Source organism: Dermochelys coriacea, chromosome 2 (assembly GCF_009764565.3).
Source record: "Dermochelys coriacea isolate rDerCor1 chromosome 2, rDerCor1.pri.v4, whole genome shotgun sequence".
NCBI lineage: Eukaryota > Metazoa > Chordata > Testudines > Dermochelyidae > Dermochelys > Dermochelys coriacea.
Window position 1 is genome coordinate 148,117,151 of NC_050069.1, and position 18,598 is coordinate 148,135,748.

The window sequence follows — 18,598 nt, forward strand, 5'->3', positions numbered from 1 at the left end:
TTAAAAACTTTTTTTGAAACTTCAAATTGGAACTCGTGTGTGTGTGTGTGTGTGTGTGTGTGTGTGTGTATACATATATGTATATGTTTACTTTAATCTTGTAAATATCTTGTAAAAACTTTTTTTTTCTTACATAATAAGTATTTAGATAGTTTATTATAGGATTGGCTACAAGTGTGTGTTTTTGGTGTGAGATCTAAGGTGCACTTGACCTGGGGTAAGCTGCCCTTTGGGACTGGGACTAATCTGAATGTTTCTGTGTTCTTCGGAGTATGGGACCATCTATCACAAAGGTAAGCCTACCCGAGTGGCAAGACAGATTGGAGTATCCAAGGGGACTATCTGTGACTTCATGTTAAGGCTGTTTTAGTGCCTGAGGAGTTTACAGTTGATAATTGGTTGGTGAAATCTAAGTATAAAACTCTCAACCAATTTGGGTTTTGTGCTGTTTCCTAACAGTCTGCCCTGAGGTTGGTACCCATGCTCTTGAGCCACTGCAGGACAGCCTGACACCTTAATTTTATGGGGAGACCTTATCTTGGTGGGGCTATGTTGCAGAGGCTGCAATATTTGTGAAGTTCATATGGAGCACAGACCATACGGATGCTGAGAAACTGACAGTAAGTGTTGGTGGGCAAAGCAAATGAAACTTCTTTTCATTTGTGGGAGGGGAGGCCACTTCAGATACTCACAGTGGGCTGCATAGATGGATGGAGGTGCAGTGTTGAAGAGAGGGAGTGGGTAGTCAGTGCAGAATTAGGATCCCAAAGATTAAAAATTAAGGATTTGCAGGCAGATCTTGCAAAATATCTCAATGCAAAACCCACAGATTCCTATCTACAGGCACAGTGACTGAAGCTACCATTTGGAATAAGTATACTGAGTGAGTCACCTGTGGTTCCTTTAGAAACTTTTTATATTTTTCAGAATTGTTTTTTGAAAATTGGTAGTGCTCAAGATGGCATATGAAACCATAGAATCATAGAATCATAGAATATCAGGGTTGGAAGGGACCCCAGAAGGTCATCTAGTCCAACCCCCTGCTCAAAGCAGGACCAAGTCCCAGTTAAATCATCCCAGCCAGGGCTTTGTCAAGCCTGACCTTAAAAACCTCTAAGGAAGGAGATTCTACCACCTCCCTAGGTAACGCATTCCAGTGTTTCACCACCCTCTTAGTGAAAAAGTTTTTCCTAATATCCAATCTAAACCTCCCCCATTGCAACTTGAGACCATTACTCCTCGTTCTGTCATCTGCTACCATTGAGAACAGTCTAGAGCCATCCTCTTTGAAACCCCCTTTCAGGTAGTTGAAAGCAGCTATCAAATCCCCCCTCATTCTTCTCTTCTGCAGACTAAACAATCCCAGCTCCCTCAGCCTCTCCTCATAAGTCATGTGCTCTAGACCCCTAATCATTTTCGTTGCCCTTCGTTGTACTCTTTCCAATTTATCCACATCCTTCCTGTAGTGTGGGGCCCAAAACTGGACACAGTACTCCAGATGAGGCCTCACCAGTGTCGAATAGAGGGGAACGATCACGTCCCTCGATCTGCTCGCTATGCCCCTACTTATACATCCCAAAATGCCATTGGCCTTCTTGGCAACAAGGGCACACTGCTGACTCATATCCAGCTTCTCGTCCACTGTCACCCCTAGGTCCTTTTCCGCAGAAAACATAACATAACAAAACCGTAACATTAAGGACAACCTTTTCAGAAATAGTCATTAGACACTCAGACATTATGTGTCTCCGTTTATGGCTTCCCAACTTGAGATGCATTGGACATAATATTTTAGAGGTGACGAGCATCTTCAACTCCCATTGATTTCATTTGGATTTGTGGTTGCTCAGTGCCTCTGATAATCAGATCCATGTTATCCCAGGTTTTAAAACTGCCTGAAGGGAATTAAATCCAGCATGCCAGTTCCACTTACTTAATAACTAAGCAGAAGAAGTTGGCTACAAATTTATGGTGGGAGGAAAAAGCCTCCAAATTTTTTGAATAGCCATGAAAGTACTGTAATGTTGCTACCTAAATTTAGTATTTAATACAGTAGTTCATTTTGTGTGTATGATCAGTAATGATAGAAAAACAAGACTAAACTCTAAGAGGGAGTTTTTTTTTCTTTCAGCAGTCAGCTGTGGTAGCACTAAATTGTTTTCATCTTACACCTGCAGCAAATGTCCCCTTTACTATGACTTTTACTACTCTCAGCAATTAAATCCTCAGTTAGTAGCAAAATGTGCAGAATTATCGGGTTAGGTTTAAGGGAGATCCAGGGTACAGATCTGACATTGTAAACTTGCTCTAGAATAAAAGTTGTGTATTCTTGTCTTCTATTACGAAAGATACAGACATTGATTGGGATGGATTTAATCTTTTTAACATCTGATTTCTTTTGCTTACCTAGGCTGGTATTCTGAAAAAGGATGTTTTTAAAACCTTTTACATATCCAGTACCTGAAACAAGGTTTCTTCATGCAGGCAGAAGTGTATATAAACTTAAAATCAGATATGGCAACTTCCTCAGGTAAACAAGTTTCTTTCTTTTAGGTATGAACCAAACCCATACTTTCAGTCCACAACAGCATGAAGCTACAGTCCGAATGTATTGTACTGCTATCTCAAACTGAGGATTTTGGGAGATTCTTCATTTACTAAGCACTAGCACCATTTCTGAAGGTTCCAAACTGTAACAGTTCTATTTTCGATCATGTAGGACTGGATATTTCCTCTTCAAAGTTCATTAACACCAGACTGAGCATTGGTCAGAGGGAGTCACCTGAGACTATGAAATGGTCCTCCTGCTCTCTTTTCCAGAGTGTTGAGCACACTGCCCTTTTTTTTATTATTGGTGGAGTTCGTACCTATTCCTGTAATTAAGATTGCCTAACACTTTTCATTATAAGGCCTTGTTTTCAGTTGCTTATAACTTCGCTAATCTTGAAAGGTTTTGTCTGAATTTTTCCTGTTGAGTATCTACCTCAGACTTTTTTGAAACGTTCATCTAAAATAGTCCAATAGCAATTTACAAGAATGAAGTTAAGGAAAAATAGGTTAATTCATGTTAAAATATTCTTACAAATGTTTAACTGAGAAGCTCTAGTGCCTTCATGGTTTGGAGCAGGGCTTTGATAGGTTGCCCTAGTGTTAAGGATGTGCTTTTTGCTGTCTCTAGATAAGTTACAAGCCTTTGGAAAAATCTATTGGTACATGCTTAGAGGTTTGCTTGCTATATTGACAGCCCTATTCAACAGGAGATTCCATTTTCACCACATGTGCTCCATCTCTTCATAGCACTATGTGCTGACTGAATCAGTTCAGTGCCATCCTCAAAGAGCAACAGCATGCCTCATTCTGGAGCTGCAGAGGCTGAGAAGGACTCTCTGTAATTGCTCCTCTCAATTGACAGAAGTTGAGGTGCCAGGCACTGGAACTGAGAACAATGAGACTGGCTCTCATACTCTCAGTGCTTCCACTGCTGTCACCTAAGCAGCAAGGAGGAGAAATCAGTATCTTTTCTTTTAGGGCCTGATCCAAAATACACTCAGGTTAATATGTCTTTCCATTTCTGTCAAAGGCCTTTGGATCTGGCTCTTTCTGATTTTATAAAGTTTTGTTCAAGTAATTATGCACATAGATTCCATTCTTCATGCGCCTGTGCCCCCATGTATGCAAAATCAGATTCTGTTGACCAGTAGTGTCTGTCTTAGTTGCAACTGTGCCATGTATGTCTTGTGACCCTCCCCCAAGATATAAAGGGGGGAGCAGGCCCAAGCATTGCTCAGTTCCTCCTTACCACCCATGACTGAGATGCCTGCCTTTTCACTATGCTTGGTGCTGGGGTTATTTAGGATTGTTAATTGGCTAAACAAAATGAATAAACTGATTAACTATATAAATATAGGAATTTGCATTGATTACATTTCAGTAAGACTAGACCCCTATCCTCCACCATGCAAGCTAGCAGTATGGCAGACACTACATCTCCAGGATTCAAGACCAGACCCTGGTGTGATGCTTTGATGCCTATTAACAAGCAGCACTGCTGGTGCTTACTCTACCTTGGAGAGGGACATGTCCATGAGCTGTTTGTTTGAGAGTTAAAGAAGCCCACCTGAAGGTTTTCCTCCTTGAGAGATGAATGCAAGTTTGGTCAGTCTGTCTGTTAGTGCCTGATGAGCCAAGACCCCATCCTGAGCTCCTGGGGCACTCTAGTCAAAGTTCATTTACCCTTATTCAAGCATCTGTGTCTTCTGACAAGGGCAGAAAGAAGCACCATTCTAAGGATGAGTGAAGGAACAGGTGAGGGTCTCTGGCACCTAGAAAGCTGAGACACAAGAATCATCCAACTTGTCTCAAGTTCAACCTTCCAAGGGCCAGAAGACTGAAAAGGCCTCTTCTGGTGTAAGCCACTAAAAACAAGTGGTGTCACTATATCTGCAGATCATGCTTCTCTTGGTACTGACCCCTCAGCATCAGGTGCCTTAATTCTGCTGGTCATATTTGGCCTTGAGTTCCTTGGCTTCCCTTATCAATTTGATTTCTGATTTATATTCATTACTATCAAACTTCCCCTTTTTTTTTTTACTTCCCTTCTAAATAACTATATTTGCTTTTTCTTCTAAACCAGGTTGTTTTTTTAGCCAGCAGGGCATTTTTCCTCAGTTGTGAGGATATGGCTTTTTGGGCATCGAGTAAGGTGTTCTTAAATGATTTGCAATTATCTTTCAAATTTAAGATAAAATTCTTCCCACCTGATTTGGCTCAATTGTTTTCAGCTTTGTGAAATTGGTCTTAAAGCACCACGTTTATGTATTACTGGTTTGGACTTTATTCTGCTTGCCCCTGATAAATTTGATCAAGTTATGGTCACTTGTACGTAAGCTATTAGTTTTCAGTTCTCTGATTAGTTCCTCTTTGTCTGTTAGGACAAGGTCTACTAAAGAATTCACTTGTGTTGGCTGCAACATGTTTTGAGTTAGGAAATTAGCTATAATGTTTAGAAATTGCAAGGATGTTTTTAGTACTGGAAAAATGAGACCTCCAGCTGAAGTTCCCCCACTATCACACTGCTTTTCCCCCCTCTTTACAAACTACATATGGGTGTATAATGAGGTAGTTAACCTATTCCCTAGTGTGATTTGTAGCAGATACCAACTAATGCCCTATCTGTTAAGCTATTGATCCATAAGCATTCAAAATCATTTTCATCTGGAGTTAACAACTTAATGATCACCCAAGAAAATTAGTGAGAATATGACTCAGACTTTTGGGACCTATGGTCTCATGCACCTAGGTGATGCTGTTTGGCTTTTTTCTCCTGTGCTCTATGGAAGGGTGGCTGAAATGAGTGTATATACCCAGCAAGAAGCACATGGATCCACAAATAGTTCTGTCTTCATTAAAGTGAAGGAAAGACTCTTAAAGTACACACCTCTTCCTACCAATGTTCTGGTGACAGATTTCCCCCATCCCTGACTGGAGGTCTTATCTAGATTACTTACAGATCTAGGGTCCATGGCTCTCTGAAGAGGCTTGCCTCCACATAAATATCCTTGTGTTCACAGCCATCTGCCTCACATGCAAAGGATTCCTGCCTCTTCTCCAGCAATCCACTGCACAGGTGCTGACAGACAAAACCACAGCTAGCAAGGTCATCTCCACTCTTTCAGGAAGCCATGTGACTATTGAACTGGCACTGTCAAGGTTCCTTCCCCACTCTGAACTCTAGGGTACAGATGTGAGGACCTGCATGAAAACCTCCTAAGCTTGCTTTTACCAGCTTAGCTTAAAACTTCCCCAATGTACAAACTATTTTACCTTTTGCCCCTGGATTTATTGCTACCACCACCAAGCGTCTTAATATACAAGAGGGAAAGACCCCACATGGAAACTACTTTCCCTCCAAAAATAGTCCCAAACCCTACACCCCCTTTCCTGGGGAAGGCTTGATAAAAATCTTCACCAATTTGCATAGGTGAACACAGACCCAAACCCTTGGATCTTAAGAAGAAGGAAAGCAATCAGGTTCTTAGAAGAATTTTAATTGAAGTAAAAGAATCACCTCTGTAAAAATCAGGATGGTAAATACCTTACAGGGTAATCAGATTCAAAATATAGAGAATCCCTCTAGGCAAAACCTTAAGTTACAAAAACACAAAATACAGGAATATACATTCCTTTCAGCACAGCTTATTTTATCAGCCATTTAAACAAAACAGAATCTAACTAGATTGCTTATTATCCCTGTACAGGAGTTCTGAGCTGCATTCCTGCTCTGGTCCCGGCAAAAGCAACACACAGACAGAGAGCCTTTGTTTTTCCATCCCCTCCAGCTTTGAAAGTATCTTGTCTCCTCATTGGTCATTTTGGTCAGGTGCCAGTGAGGTTGTCTTAGCTTCTTAACCCTTTCCAGGTGAAAGGGTTTTTCCTCTGGCCAGGAGGGATTTAAAGGTGGTTAGCCTTCCCTTTATATTTATGACACACCCCCCAAATCAGATGGGTGGAACTCTGGCTGTGATTTCTTCCTGGAGCTCTAGGCGAAAACAGAATTAATAAGACACATGCACCTCTATATATACTACCAGATATATAAAGACTAACAAAATTTTGCACATCTCAAGGATGATTTTAACCAGTTGATTCTGGGAAACTTTCATGGGAAAGTGCTTCACCCACTTTGTTAGAAGCTCCTGAGATGTGTTGGATATTGAAATCAGAATCTTGGAGAGCTAAACTCCACCGAATAAGTTTTTTGTTATTTCTTCTGGCGGTATGAATCCACTGTAGCGCAGCGTGGTTGGTTTGCAGGTGGAAACACCATCCCCAAACATATGGGCGTAGCTCTTCCAGAGCATAGACAATGGCGTAACATTCTTTACACTGACTGACCAGTTGCTTTCCCTCTGACAGCTTCTTGCTGAGAAAGACTACAAGGTGGAATTCTTGATCCAGTGCTTCCTGCGTTAAAATTGCTCCCACACCATGCTCGGATGCATCTGTGGTTACTAGGAATGGTTTGTCAAAGTCTGGGGCCCTTCGCACAGGGTCAGACATGAATATTGCTTTAAGCTGGTTAAAGGCCTTCTGACACTTTGGTCCACTGAACGGCAGTTGGCTGTCTCTTTTTGGTTAGGTCTGTCAGTGGGGCGGCCATTTGGCTGTATTGTGGTACAAATCGCCTGTAATAACCGTCCAAGCCTAAGAAGGATTGGACCCGTTTGACTTTGGGACACGCCACTTTTGGCTAGCATCCACTTTGATCTGTGGGGGGTTGATAGTTCCTTGACCCACCTGCTGTCAAAGGTAAGTCACTCTGTTTAGGCCTATTTGACACTTCTTAGCCTTAACAGTTAGTCCTGCAATCCTTATGCGCTCGAAGACTTTTTGTAGATGTTCCAGGTGTTCTGCCCAGGAATCCAAAAATATAGCCACATGGTCAAAGAAGGCGACTGCATATTCTCCTAATCCCACTAGGAGACCATCTACAAGTCTTTGGAAGGTGGCGGGTGCATTCTGCAGCCTGAAAGGGAGTACATTACGTACAGCCCAACATGTATGGTGAAGGCTGACCTTTCCTTGGCGGATTCATCTAGCGGTACCTGCCAGTACCCCTTGGTTAAGTCCAAGGAAGAGATGAACTGGGCCCATCCCAGTTCCTCTAATAGTTCATCTGTGCGTGGCATTGGATAGTTGTCTGGGCGAGTTACAGCATTTAGCTTACGGTAGTCCACAACAAACATATCTCCCCATCTGGTTTGGGAACTAGAACCACTGGAGATGCCCATGCACTGCCAGAGGGGTGGATTACACCCATCTGTAACGTATCCTGGATCTCCCATTCTATAGCGATTTTAGCTTGAGGAGACACCCAGTAAGGTTGGGTGAGCATTTAATTAACTTTAATTGGGTGAGCATTACCTGTGTCAATGGAGTGGTATGCCCATTGTCAGTCGTGGGTAGCTGAGAATGTTGGCGCGTAGCTACTGCACAGCTCCTGGATCTGCTGTTGCTGTATACGCCCAAGGGTCATGGAGAGGTTCACCTCTTCCACACCACCATCACTTTTCCCTTCATAGTAGACACCTTCAGGCCACTGTCATCTCCTCCCTGCACTGTAAATTGAGAAAGCTTTAATTCTCTGGAATAAAAGGGCTTTAGAGAATTAATATGGTATACGTCAGTGTTTCGGTTGGAGGTGGGGAATGCTCTGAGGTAATTAATAGCTCCCAGGTGCTCCTGGACCATGAATGGCTCTTCCCACGATGCTTCCATTTTATGCACCTGGAGCACCTTTAAGACCATAACCTGGTCCCCTATTTTGAAGGAACGCTCTGTCATATTTATCCTAACAGGATTTTTGCTCTTTGAGCATCCTGTAGGTTTTCATTTGCAAGGGCTAGAGAGGTTTGGCTGGTGTTTTGTAGGTTGGTTACAAAGTCCAGAGTAGATTCATAGATACTAAGGTCAGAAGGGACCATTCTGATCTAGTCAGACCTCCTGCACAGTGCAGGCCACAGAATCTCACCCACCCACTCCTACGAAAAACCTCACCTATGTCTGAGCTATTGAAGTCCTCAAATCGTGGTTTAAAGACTTTAAGGAGCAGAGAAGCCCCCCTCAAGTGACCTGTGCCCCATGCTACAGAGGAAGGTGAAAAACCTCCAGGGCCTCTACAACCTGCCCTGGAGGAAAATTCCTTCCCGACCCCAAATATGGCGATCAGCTAAACCCTGAGCATATGGGCAAGATTCACCAGCCAGATACTACAGAAAATTCTTTCCTGGGTAACTCAGATCCCATCCATCTAATATCCCATCTCAGGGGATTTGGCCTATTTACCCTGAATATTTAAAGATCAATTACTTACCAAAGTCCCATCATACCATCTCCTCCATAAACTTATCAAGTAGAATCTTAAAGCCAGATAGATCTTTTGCCCCCACTGCTTCCCTTGGAAGGCTATTCCAAAACTTCACTCCTCTGATGGTTAGAAACCTTGGTCTAATTTCAAGCCTAAAATTCCTGGTGGCAAGTTTATACCCATTTGTTCTTGTGTCCACATTGGTGCTGAGCTGAAATAATTCCTCTCCTTCTCCTGTATTTAGCCCTCTGATATATTTATAGAGAGCAATCATATCTCCTCTCAGCCTTCTTTTGGTTAGGCTAAAAAAGCGAAGCCCTGAAGTCTTTCATAAGACAAGTTTTCCATTCCTCCGATCATCCTAGTAGCCCTTCTGTATACCTGCTCCAGAGGAATTCATCCTTTTTAAACATGGGAGATCAGAACTGCACACAGTATTCTAGGTGAGGTCTCACCAGTGCCTTGTATAATGGTACTAAAACCTCCTTATCCCTACTGGAAATGCCTCTCCTGATGCATCCCAAAACCGCATTAGCTTTTTTCACAGCCATATCACATTGGCAGCTCATAGTCATCCTATGATCAACCAATACTCCAAGGTCCTTCTCCTCTTCCGTTACTTCTAATTGATGCCTCCCCAGCTTATAACTAAAATTCTTATTAATCCCTAAATGCATAACCTTACACTTCTCATTACATTTCATCCTATTACTATTAGTCCAGTTTACAAGGTCATCAAGATCCTCCTGTATAATATCCCGATCCTTCTCCGAATTGGCAATACCTCCCAGCTTTGTATCATCTGCAAACTTTATTAGCACACTCCCACTTTTTGAGCCAAGGTCAGTAATAAAAAGATTAAATAAGATTGGTCCCAAAACTGATCCCTGAGGAACTCCACTGGTAACCTCCCTCCAACCTGACAGTTCTCCTTTCAGTAGGACCCGTTGCAGTCTCCCCTTTAACCAATTCCTTATCCACCTTTTGATGTTCATATTGATCCCCATCTTCTCCAATTTAACTAATAATTCCCCATGTGGCATGGTATCAAATGCCTTACTGAAATCTAGGTAAATGAGATCCACTGCATTTCCTTTATCTAAGAAATCTGTTACCTTTTCAAAAAAGGAGATTAGGTTGGTTTGGCACGATCTACCTTTTGTAAAACCATGTTGTATTTTGTCCCATTTACCATTGACTTCAATGTCCTTAGCTAATTTCTCCTTCAAAATTTTTTCCAGGATCTTGCATACTACAGATGTCAAACTGGCCTGTTACCCGGATCACATTTTTTCCCTTTCTTAAAAATAGGAAGTATATTAGCAATTCTCCAATCATTCGGTACTACTCCCGAGTTTACAGATTCATTAAAAATCCTTGCTAATGGGCTTGCAATTTCAGTTGCCAATTCCTTTAATATTCTTGGATGAAGATTATCTGGGCCCCCCGATTTAGTCCCATTAAGCTGTTTGAGTGTCGCTTCTACCTCAGATATGGTAATATCTACCTCCATATCCTCATTCCCATTTGTCATGCTACCATTATCCCTAAGATCCTCTTTAGCCTCATTAAAGACTGAGGCAAAGCATTTGTTTAGATATTGGGCCATGCCTAGATTATCTTTAACCTCCACTCCATCCTCAGTGCTTAGTGGCCCCACTTCTTCCTTCTTAGTTTTCTTCTTATTTATATGGCTATAGAACCTTTTACTATTGGTTTTAATTCCCTTTGCAAGGTCCAACTCTACTCGACTTTTAGCCTGTCTCACTTTATCCCTACCTGTTCTGACCTCAATAAGGTAGCTTTCCTTGCTGATCCCTCCCATCTTCCACTCCCTCTTTGCTTTGCTTTTTCTTAATCACCTCTCTAAGATGCTTGGTCTACAACTCCTTCCTAAGAATTTTTTCCCCTTTCTTGGGATACATGCTTCCGATAGCTTCTGCAGTTTTGATTTAAAGTAATCCCAGGCCTCCTCTACCTTTAGATCCATAAATTCTTCAGTCCTATTCACTTCCCTAACTAATTTCCTTAATTTTTTGAAAGTCAGCCCTTTTGAAATCAAAAACTCTAGCTGCAGATTTTTGTTAATCCTTCCGTTCAGTTTGAACTGAACTAGCTCATCACCACTTGAGCCAAGATTATCCCCTACAACCATTTCTTCTATGAGGTCCTTGCTACTCACCAAAATTATATCTAAAATGGCATCCCCTCTAGTCGGTTCAGCAACTACTTGATGAAGGAATCCATCAGCTATCGCATCTAGGAAAATCTGAGCCCTATTACTACTAGCACTGGTCCTCCAGTCTATATCTCGGAAGTTAAAGTCTCCCACGATCATGCAGTTTCCATTAGTATTTACTTTATTAAAAACATTAAAAAGGGCTCTATCCATATCCAAATTAGATCCCGGTAGTCTATAGCACACCCCAAGCACTATCATAGGAGAGGCTTTACTAGTTATCTTCCCCAATGTAATTTTTGCCCAGACGGACTCTGTCTTATCCATTGCATCGCTTCTTATTTCTTTACATTCTACCTCATCGATACACAATGCTACTCTACCACCTTTACCTTTTGTTTGTCTTTCCTAAACAGCACATACCCTTCAATACCTGTAGTCCAGTCATGACTACTATTCCACCATGTTTGTTATCCCTATAATATCTGGTTTCACTTCCTGCACCAGTAGCTCTAGTTCCTCCATTTTGTTACCTAGACTCCTCGCATTGGTGTACAAACATCTTAATTTTTGCTGTTTGGCCTCACTCACATTTTGTACCCTATTAGGCACAGCCAGTATAACCTATTAGACTAGTATCCACACCGCCCTCGCTCCTTATATACATTCTCCTACCCACAGCTGTATCCTTACTTCGTCTTCTTCCCCCTCAATGCTAAAATCTGGTGTGGAGATTACCTGGACATCTCCCAACCATCTCCCCCAAATTTCTAGTTTAAAGCTCTATCAGTTGTGCCAGCCTCCATCCTACAAATCTATTTCCTTTCCTACTCAGATGAAGTTCATCCCGAGAGAACTGACCTCTGTCCGTGAATGCCTCCCAGTGGTCATACATCCCAAAGCCCTCCTTATAGCACCACTGCCTAAGCCATCTGTTGACAGTCATAATCTTGTCACACCTTTGTTGTCCTTCTCTAGGAAGAGGCAGGATCCCACTAAAGATCACCTGAGCCTCAATTTCCTTAAGCGTCTTCCCCAGCCTAGCAATCTCCCTTAATACTTTCCAGCGAGAATCTAGCTGTATCATTTGTTCCCACATGAAGGACAATTAGGGGATTCTTTCCTGCTTTTTAGGATCCTTTTCAACCTCAGGTCTACATCCCGTATCTTAGCACTCGGAAGACAGCATACTCTATTCTCTGGATCAGCTCTATTGAGAATAGACAGGCCTGTAACTAAAGAATCCCCTATCACATAGTCCTGCCTTTTCCTGGTGACAGTGGTATTCTCCAGTCTCTCCGCTGTTCCCTTGGGCTGCAAGTTGTTTCCATTCCTATTCTCCCTTGTAATCCTCTTCAACCCATCCTGTATCTTCCTGGGGCTCATATTTGGTGTAGTCTCCCTTGACTCTTCCCCTTTTCCTATAGGACTAGCCTCTCTTCTTCCTTGCCCTTCCACCTTCAGCAACTACCTGCTGAGCCCTTTCTTCATTTTCCAACTCTGCAAACCTGTTCCTAAGCTCTATTTCTCCTTCACTAGCCCGTCTTTTCCTCTGCCTGGTTCTTTTAGTCACATGCTTCCACTGACCACTTTCCTCACCCAGTCTCCCCTCCAAATTCCCCAGCCCTGCTTCCATCTGTGAGGTGAGCTTTTCCCTTCAGATACTTCATATCTTTGCTCCATCTGCTCAAACCCCTTCCTAAACTCAACCAGACTTTCCACCTGCATCTCCAAACCTCAGATCTTTTCCTCCATCAGCTCTATCAGACGGCATTTCATGCAGACAAAACTCTTACCAGGTACCCCCTCCGGGATCATGTACATACCACAGCTTCCACATCCAGTCATCCTCAATGTGTCTTCCACTACAGGAGTCAGTCCCACAGCTGCCTCCATATCTGTCATCACCTTCCCACCTAAGTCCTGTTTCCCAGATTAACAAGCCACACCAAAAAGACCACCCCCCCCAGCAAAAGCAAACCCCAAAGAAGCACCACAATACAAACTCCCCTGTTTACAGCTCTGTTTGCTAGCTCCTGTGCCGCTGCAGCTGTCTGTACTGCTGCCTGACTGGCTGGCTACCTTTATAGGACTTCTGGTCAGAAAAGCCCCGCCCCCTAATCAGGGCTCAGCTTCTCTCCCAGCACAAAGCCCCTACAAGCCTCTACACACACATACTAAAAATACAAAACCAAGTACAAATAACTTCTCAGAATGTTAGTTCCTGTAGAAGGTATACATCCCCTCCCATTGCTGCTTCACCAACTGTAATGGCCCCTTAACCTCACGGCCATATACAAGTTCAAATGGTGAAAACCCTAAACTGGGATGTGGTACAGCTCTGTAGGCAAAGAGCAACTGTGGCAACACTAGGTCCCAATCATTGGAGTGCTCATCTATCAATTTACCTATGATGGCCCCCAAAGTTCCATTAAACTTCTCCACCATGCCATTTGTTTGATGGTGGTAAGGAGTGGCAACCAAGTGATTTACCCCACGAGCTTCCCAAAGGCTTTCCATAGTTCCTGCCAGGAAATTAGTTCCTGCATCTGTGAGGATGTCGGAGGGCCAACCTACCCTGGCAAAAATGTCTGTTAGTGACTGGTGCATGCTTTTAGCCCTAGTGTTGCTTAGAGCTACTGGTTCTGGCCATCGGGTTGCAAAATCCATGAAAGTCAGTATGTACTCCTTTCCTCTGGGTGTCTTTTGGAAAAGGACCCAGAATATCCACAGCTACTCGCTGAAATGGAACTTCAATGATGGGGAGTGGCTGGAGAGGGTCTTTGACCTGGTCTTAGCGTTTTCCCACTCTGGCATACCTCACAAGACCGGACACAGGTAGAAACATCCTTGCCCATTCCCTCCCAGTGGAATGACCTCCCCAACCCGTCTTTGGTCCTGTTCACCCCAGCATGGCCACTAGGATGATCATGGGCTAAGCTCAAGAGCTTGACCCAGTTCTTAGTTGGAACTACCAACTGTCTGAGGATGCCAGTCTTCCTGGTGTCCACCAGGGAGTGTTTCCTTGTATAAAAGTCCTCTTTCTACAACAAACCTGGATTGATTAGAAGAGCTGAGAGGCGATGTGTTGCTTTGTGCCACCATCCAAGCTCTTTGGAGGCTTTCATCCACTTCCTGCTCAGCCTGGAACTGTTCCCTTGATGCTGGAGACATCAGTTCCTCATTGGATTGTGGATCTATGCTTGGTCCCTCTGGAAGCGATGCAGGGGATGGGGTTGTTTCCATTGACTCTGAACTGCTCTCTGCTGGTGCACTATGTTGGGTTTCAGGCTCTGGCTGAGCCTCTTGTGTAGGGTTATCGGCTGCTGCTGGTTCAAGTTCAGTGGGGCCCGCTGGTGTTTGGGTTGCAAGTACTGGATTCAGTGCTGGCAATGGGTCTGGTGCTGGTTGTTCCACCGGTTCTGGTTCTGGGATTGGATCCAATACTGCTGTTGCAGACATTGGCCTGGGGTCTGGGTCCATCATCTGACTGGGTCCTGGTAGAAGTTTCCAGAACAGCGCTAGGCATGACGGCTAGTTTAGCCTGGCTCTGAGTGACCATTCCCACCCTCTTGGCTGCCTTCACATGATTGGCCAAGTCTTCTCCCAACAGCATGGGGATGGGATAATCATCGTAAACCGCAAAAGTCTACGTTCCTGACCAGCCCTTATACTGGACAGGCAACTTGGCTGTAGGCAAATTGAAAGAGTTGGACTTGAAGGGTTGAATAGTCACTTGGATCTCTGGGTTGATTAAATTGGGGGTGCACTAAGGAAGCATGGCTAGCTGACACTTGTGCTCTGGTGTCCCTCCACGCGGTGACCTTCTTCTCGCCCACACTCAATTTCCCTCCGCTCTGAGGTTATCTGGGCCTGAGGACCTCTGGTGTGATTCCGGTGCAATGAACTAATCTGTTGGGGTTCTTGGGGCAGTTGGGCTTCACATGCCCTGGCTCGTTACATTTAAAGCATTGTCCAGCTGACGGGTCACTGGGGTGAGGTGAGTTGCTGGAGAACTGTGTGGCAGGATAAGGGGTCTGAAGTTTTCCTTCTTGTGTTGTTGGGGCTTTGGGCTGCCCCCCGATAGGGTGTGGTCTGAGGGCATCTCTTCAGGTATCTGCTCCAACTGCAACCAGGATTGTTTCTCTATCTCCCTCCACCTGTTTTGTTCGGGCTTGCCCCACCTCTGGTCGTCTGGAACTGCTCGTATTGATCAGCATAGGAAGCAAGACTTTCTGCTGAGTCCATTTCCTTATCCCATAAACGTTATTTCCTCCTTGGACATATTCAAGAATTGCTCCTGAGTTATCAAATTACACATTGTCAAAGCTAGTGACACCCCTTCCTTGGACCCATTTATCTAAACAGATCCTTTATCTGGTTTAGATAAGCCACATTACTTAGCCCAGGCTCTCTTAAGGGTTCAAAAGTTTACTCTGTATGTTTCAGATGTAATTTGAAATTTTAAAACCAAATACTTGAAATTATTATAGTCAGAAGCCTCATCAATAGGCATCTTATTGATTATGTCCAGAGCTCTTCCATTTAATTTTGTGACCAATGTGGTCATCTTGTGAACTTCAGGAATTTTATAGAGAGTGCACAGTCTCTCTAAGGTGAGGAAAATATTCAGCAATATGACTGGATTCATCATACTGTGGACATAGTCGCTCCCGTTTGTGGATTGTTAGGGAAGGATAGTTAGGGTTATCCAGTAGATTCCACTCAGCCTTTGCCTTCTCCATCTCCAGTGCATGCTTCCTCTTTCCTTCTCCGCCTCAGCATGCTTCCCCTCTTTCCTTTTCCTCCATGTCTTTTTCCCTTGCTTCCATAGCTCCCTGTGGGCAGCCTCTGGCTATTTCTTTGGTTTCTATCATGTTTGCCTCTGTTTTTAACTAACTTTACACCCAGAGTTAGAAATAAAACAAAAAACTTGGCTTGTGAAGACAAAAATAGGTTGTGCTGTAACCGGATACCCATGTTGTCAGCCTACAGAAAAATCCTTTTAAAAAAACCTTTGTCTCCAGGGAAATAGACAGAAACCCTCTAGTTGCTCTTAGGTAAAACACAACTTCAGGTCTGTGAAGGCTTGTGAATTTCCCTGCAAAAGGTTAACTACCCTGCCTTTAGGTAGAGAAAACTCCAGCTCACAAAAGACAATTACCTTTTGTCCCTGCTCTGGCCCCCAAGCAGAGAAAAAACCTCTAAATGCTTTCAGCTTAAAGCCTGCTTTCCAGCAGCCCAAAGGAAAAAAAATTTCCTTTTAAAAAAATCTGTGCTTCTGGTTCAAAAAAAATCTCAAATGATCTCAAAATGATTTCTTGTTAATCCCACTGTTCTGCCACCATGTCAAGGTTCCTTCCCCATTCTGAACTCTAGGCTAAAGATGTGGGGACCTGCATGAAAAAAACCCAAAGCTTATTTTTACCAGCTTAGGTTAAAACTTCCCCAAGGTACAAACTATTTTATCTTTTGCCCCTGGACTTTATTGCTGCCACCACCAAGCGTCTAACAAATACGTAACGGGGAAAGAGCCTGCTTGGAAATGTCTTCCCCCCAAATCCTCCCAAACCCTACACCCCCTTTCCTGGGGAAGTCTTGATAAAAATCCTCACCATTTGTATAGGTGAACTTAAGATCCAAGGGTTTGGGTCTTTGAACAATGAAAAAGTAATCAGGTTCTTAAAAGAAGAATTTTCATTGAAGTAAAAGAATCACTCCTATAAAATCAGGATGGTAAATACCTTACTGGGTAATCAAATTCAAAACTGAGAATCCCTCTAGTTACAAAAACCTTAAGTTACAAAAAAAGACACAAAAACAGGAATATACATTCCATTCAGCACAGCTTATTTTATCAGCCATTTAAACAAAACAGAATCTAACGCGTATCTAACTAAATTGCTTATTAGCCCTTTACAGGAGTTCTGAGCTGCATTCCTGCTCTGGTCCTGGCAAAAGTAACACAAACAGAGAGAGCCTTTGTTTCTCCCCCCCCTCCAGCTTTGAAAGGATCTTGTCTCCTCATTGGAGATTTTGGTCAGGAGCCAGTGAGGTTATTGTAGCTTCTTAACCCTTTAACAGGCGAAAGGATTTTTCCTCTGGCCAGGAGGGATTTAAAGGTGTTTACCCTTTCATTGTATTTCTGACAGGCACATTCCAAAGGAAATCACATCAGTGGCTCTGCACCTTCTCTGCCTTTTAAATACCTAAGCTGATCAACTCACCAGGCTTAGACAACCAGGAGTGTTCTGTCAAACAATCAAACCTAGAGAACATATTTTGCAAGTGAGGATGCTCAGAAATAGACTTGTGCCACAGACCAGTACAAGAAGTGTCAACATTCTGTTCTGGAGAGAGTGCAAGCCCAGGCTTCCTGATGAATGCTTTTTTCATTCCTTGGATATCAGGGTTGGTGTATGCCTTTCCACTGATCTCCATGATGCTGGAGGTTCTGACGAAATAGAGACAAGATGCAGGATAGACTATTGTGATAGCCACAATATAGGCCAACCAGTTCTGGTACTGAGATCTGACAAATCCTTTCAACACAGCCCTCCATCACCCTAGTAGTTCTGGGAGACTGCCAGACAGAACAACATTTGGATCTTGCATTAGGACCCAGCTTTCTTATAACTGAAAGACTGGATACTTCCTGGATGACAAACTAAAAGAAGCTGTTCAGCTGAAGTTTGGAATATTCTGCTCTAAAACAAGAAACTTGAACCAGATTGACTTATGAAGCTAAATTGGAAGAGGTATTCTATTTAAGAATCTCAATGCTAGTAATTTCCCTTGACATCAAACAATCTCCCTTTGAGACCTTAGCAACATGTTTCCTAACCATCTGTCTACACCACCTATCATGAATGCATTTTTAGTAGCCACTACATCAGGTAGAATGTTAGGGCAGATGCAGGCCCTCATGGCCCTTTATACAGCATTTTGTACAGACAGGGTTACTCTCGGGACACATCCAAAATTTGTCCAAAGTTGTTTAACATTTAACATAACAAATGAACTAATCCATCAATCTCCCAGTTTTCTCCCGAAAACTCCAACAATAAGGGAAATTAAACTTCATACACTTAAAGTTGTCTGACAATGCCTTTACTACATCAGGACAGAATCATTCAGGAACACATCTAGATTGTTTGTGGCCTTTGCTGATGGAGCTAAGGGTCAAGCAGTATTATCTCAGAGGTTGTCAAAGAGGGTCTCCACCTGTATAAGAACATGCTACAAGCCAGTCAGAATAGATCTGGTTAGCCACATTAGAGCTTGTTCCACTAGAGCACAAGTAGCTTCTGTTGCCTGTTTGAAAAATGCCTGTGTCTGAAATCTGCTGGGTAGCTATGTGTATTTCAGTCCACACCTTTACAAGACACTATTCCTTGGTAGACGCTTTCAGATTGGGTTCCTACTTTGATAGGGTGGTGCTGCAGGAATTGTTTAAGTAGGACTCCTAGCACCTGCCTCCAAGCAAACAGATAACTCTTAGTCACCAAGAGTGGAATCCATGTGGACGGACTTTCACTTGAAGAACAAACAGT

The 18,598-nt window shown here is 43.1% G+C and overlaps 1 protein-coding gene across 1 annotated transcript in view; it reads left to right on the forward strand.

Moving 5' to 3' along the window:
• Positions 1 to 2,234: 2,234 nt before the first annotated feature.
• Positions 2,235 to 18,598, forward strand: part of MAJIN (membrane anchored junction protein) — a 98,455-nt gene continuing 82,091 nt past the window's right edge. The window contains exon 1 of the mRNA XM_038389078.2: positions 2,235 to 2,530. Coding sequence (XP_038245006.2) covers positions 2,430 to 2,530 — 101 coding nt within the window. The 5' untranslated portion in view covers positions 2,235 to 2,429. The remainder of the gene's footprint in view (positions 2,531 to 18,598) is intronic.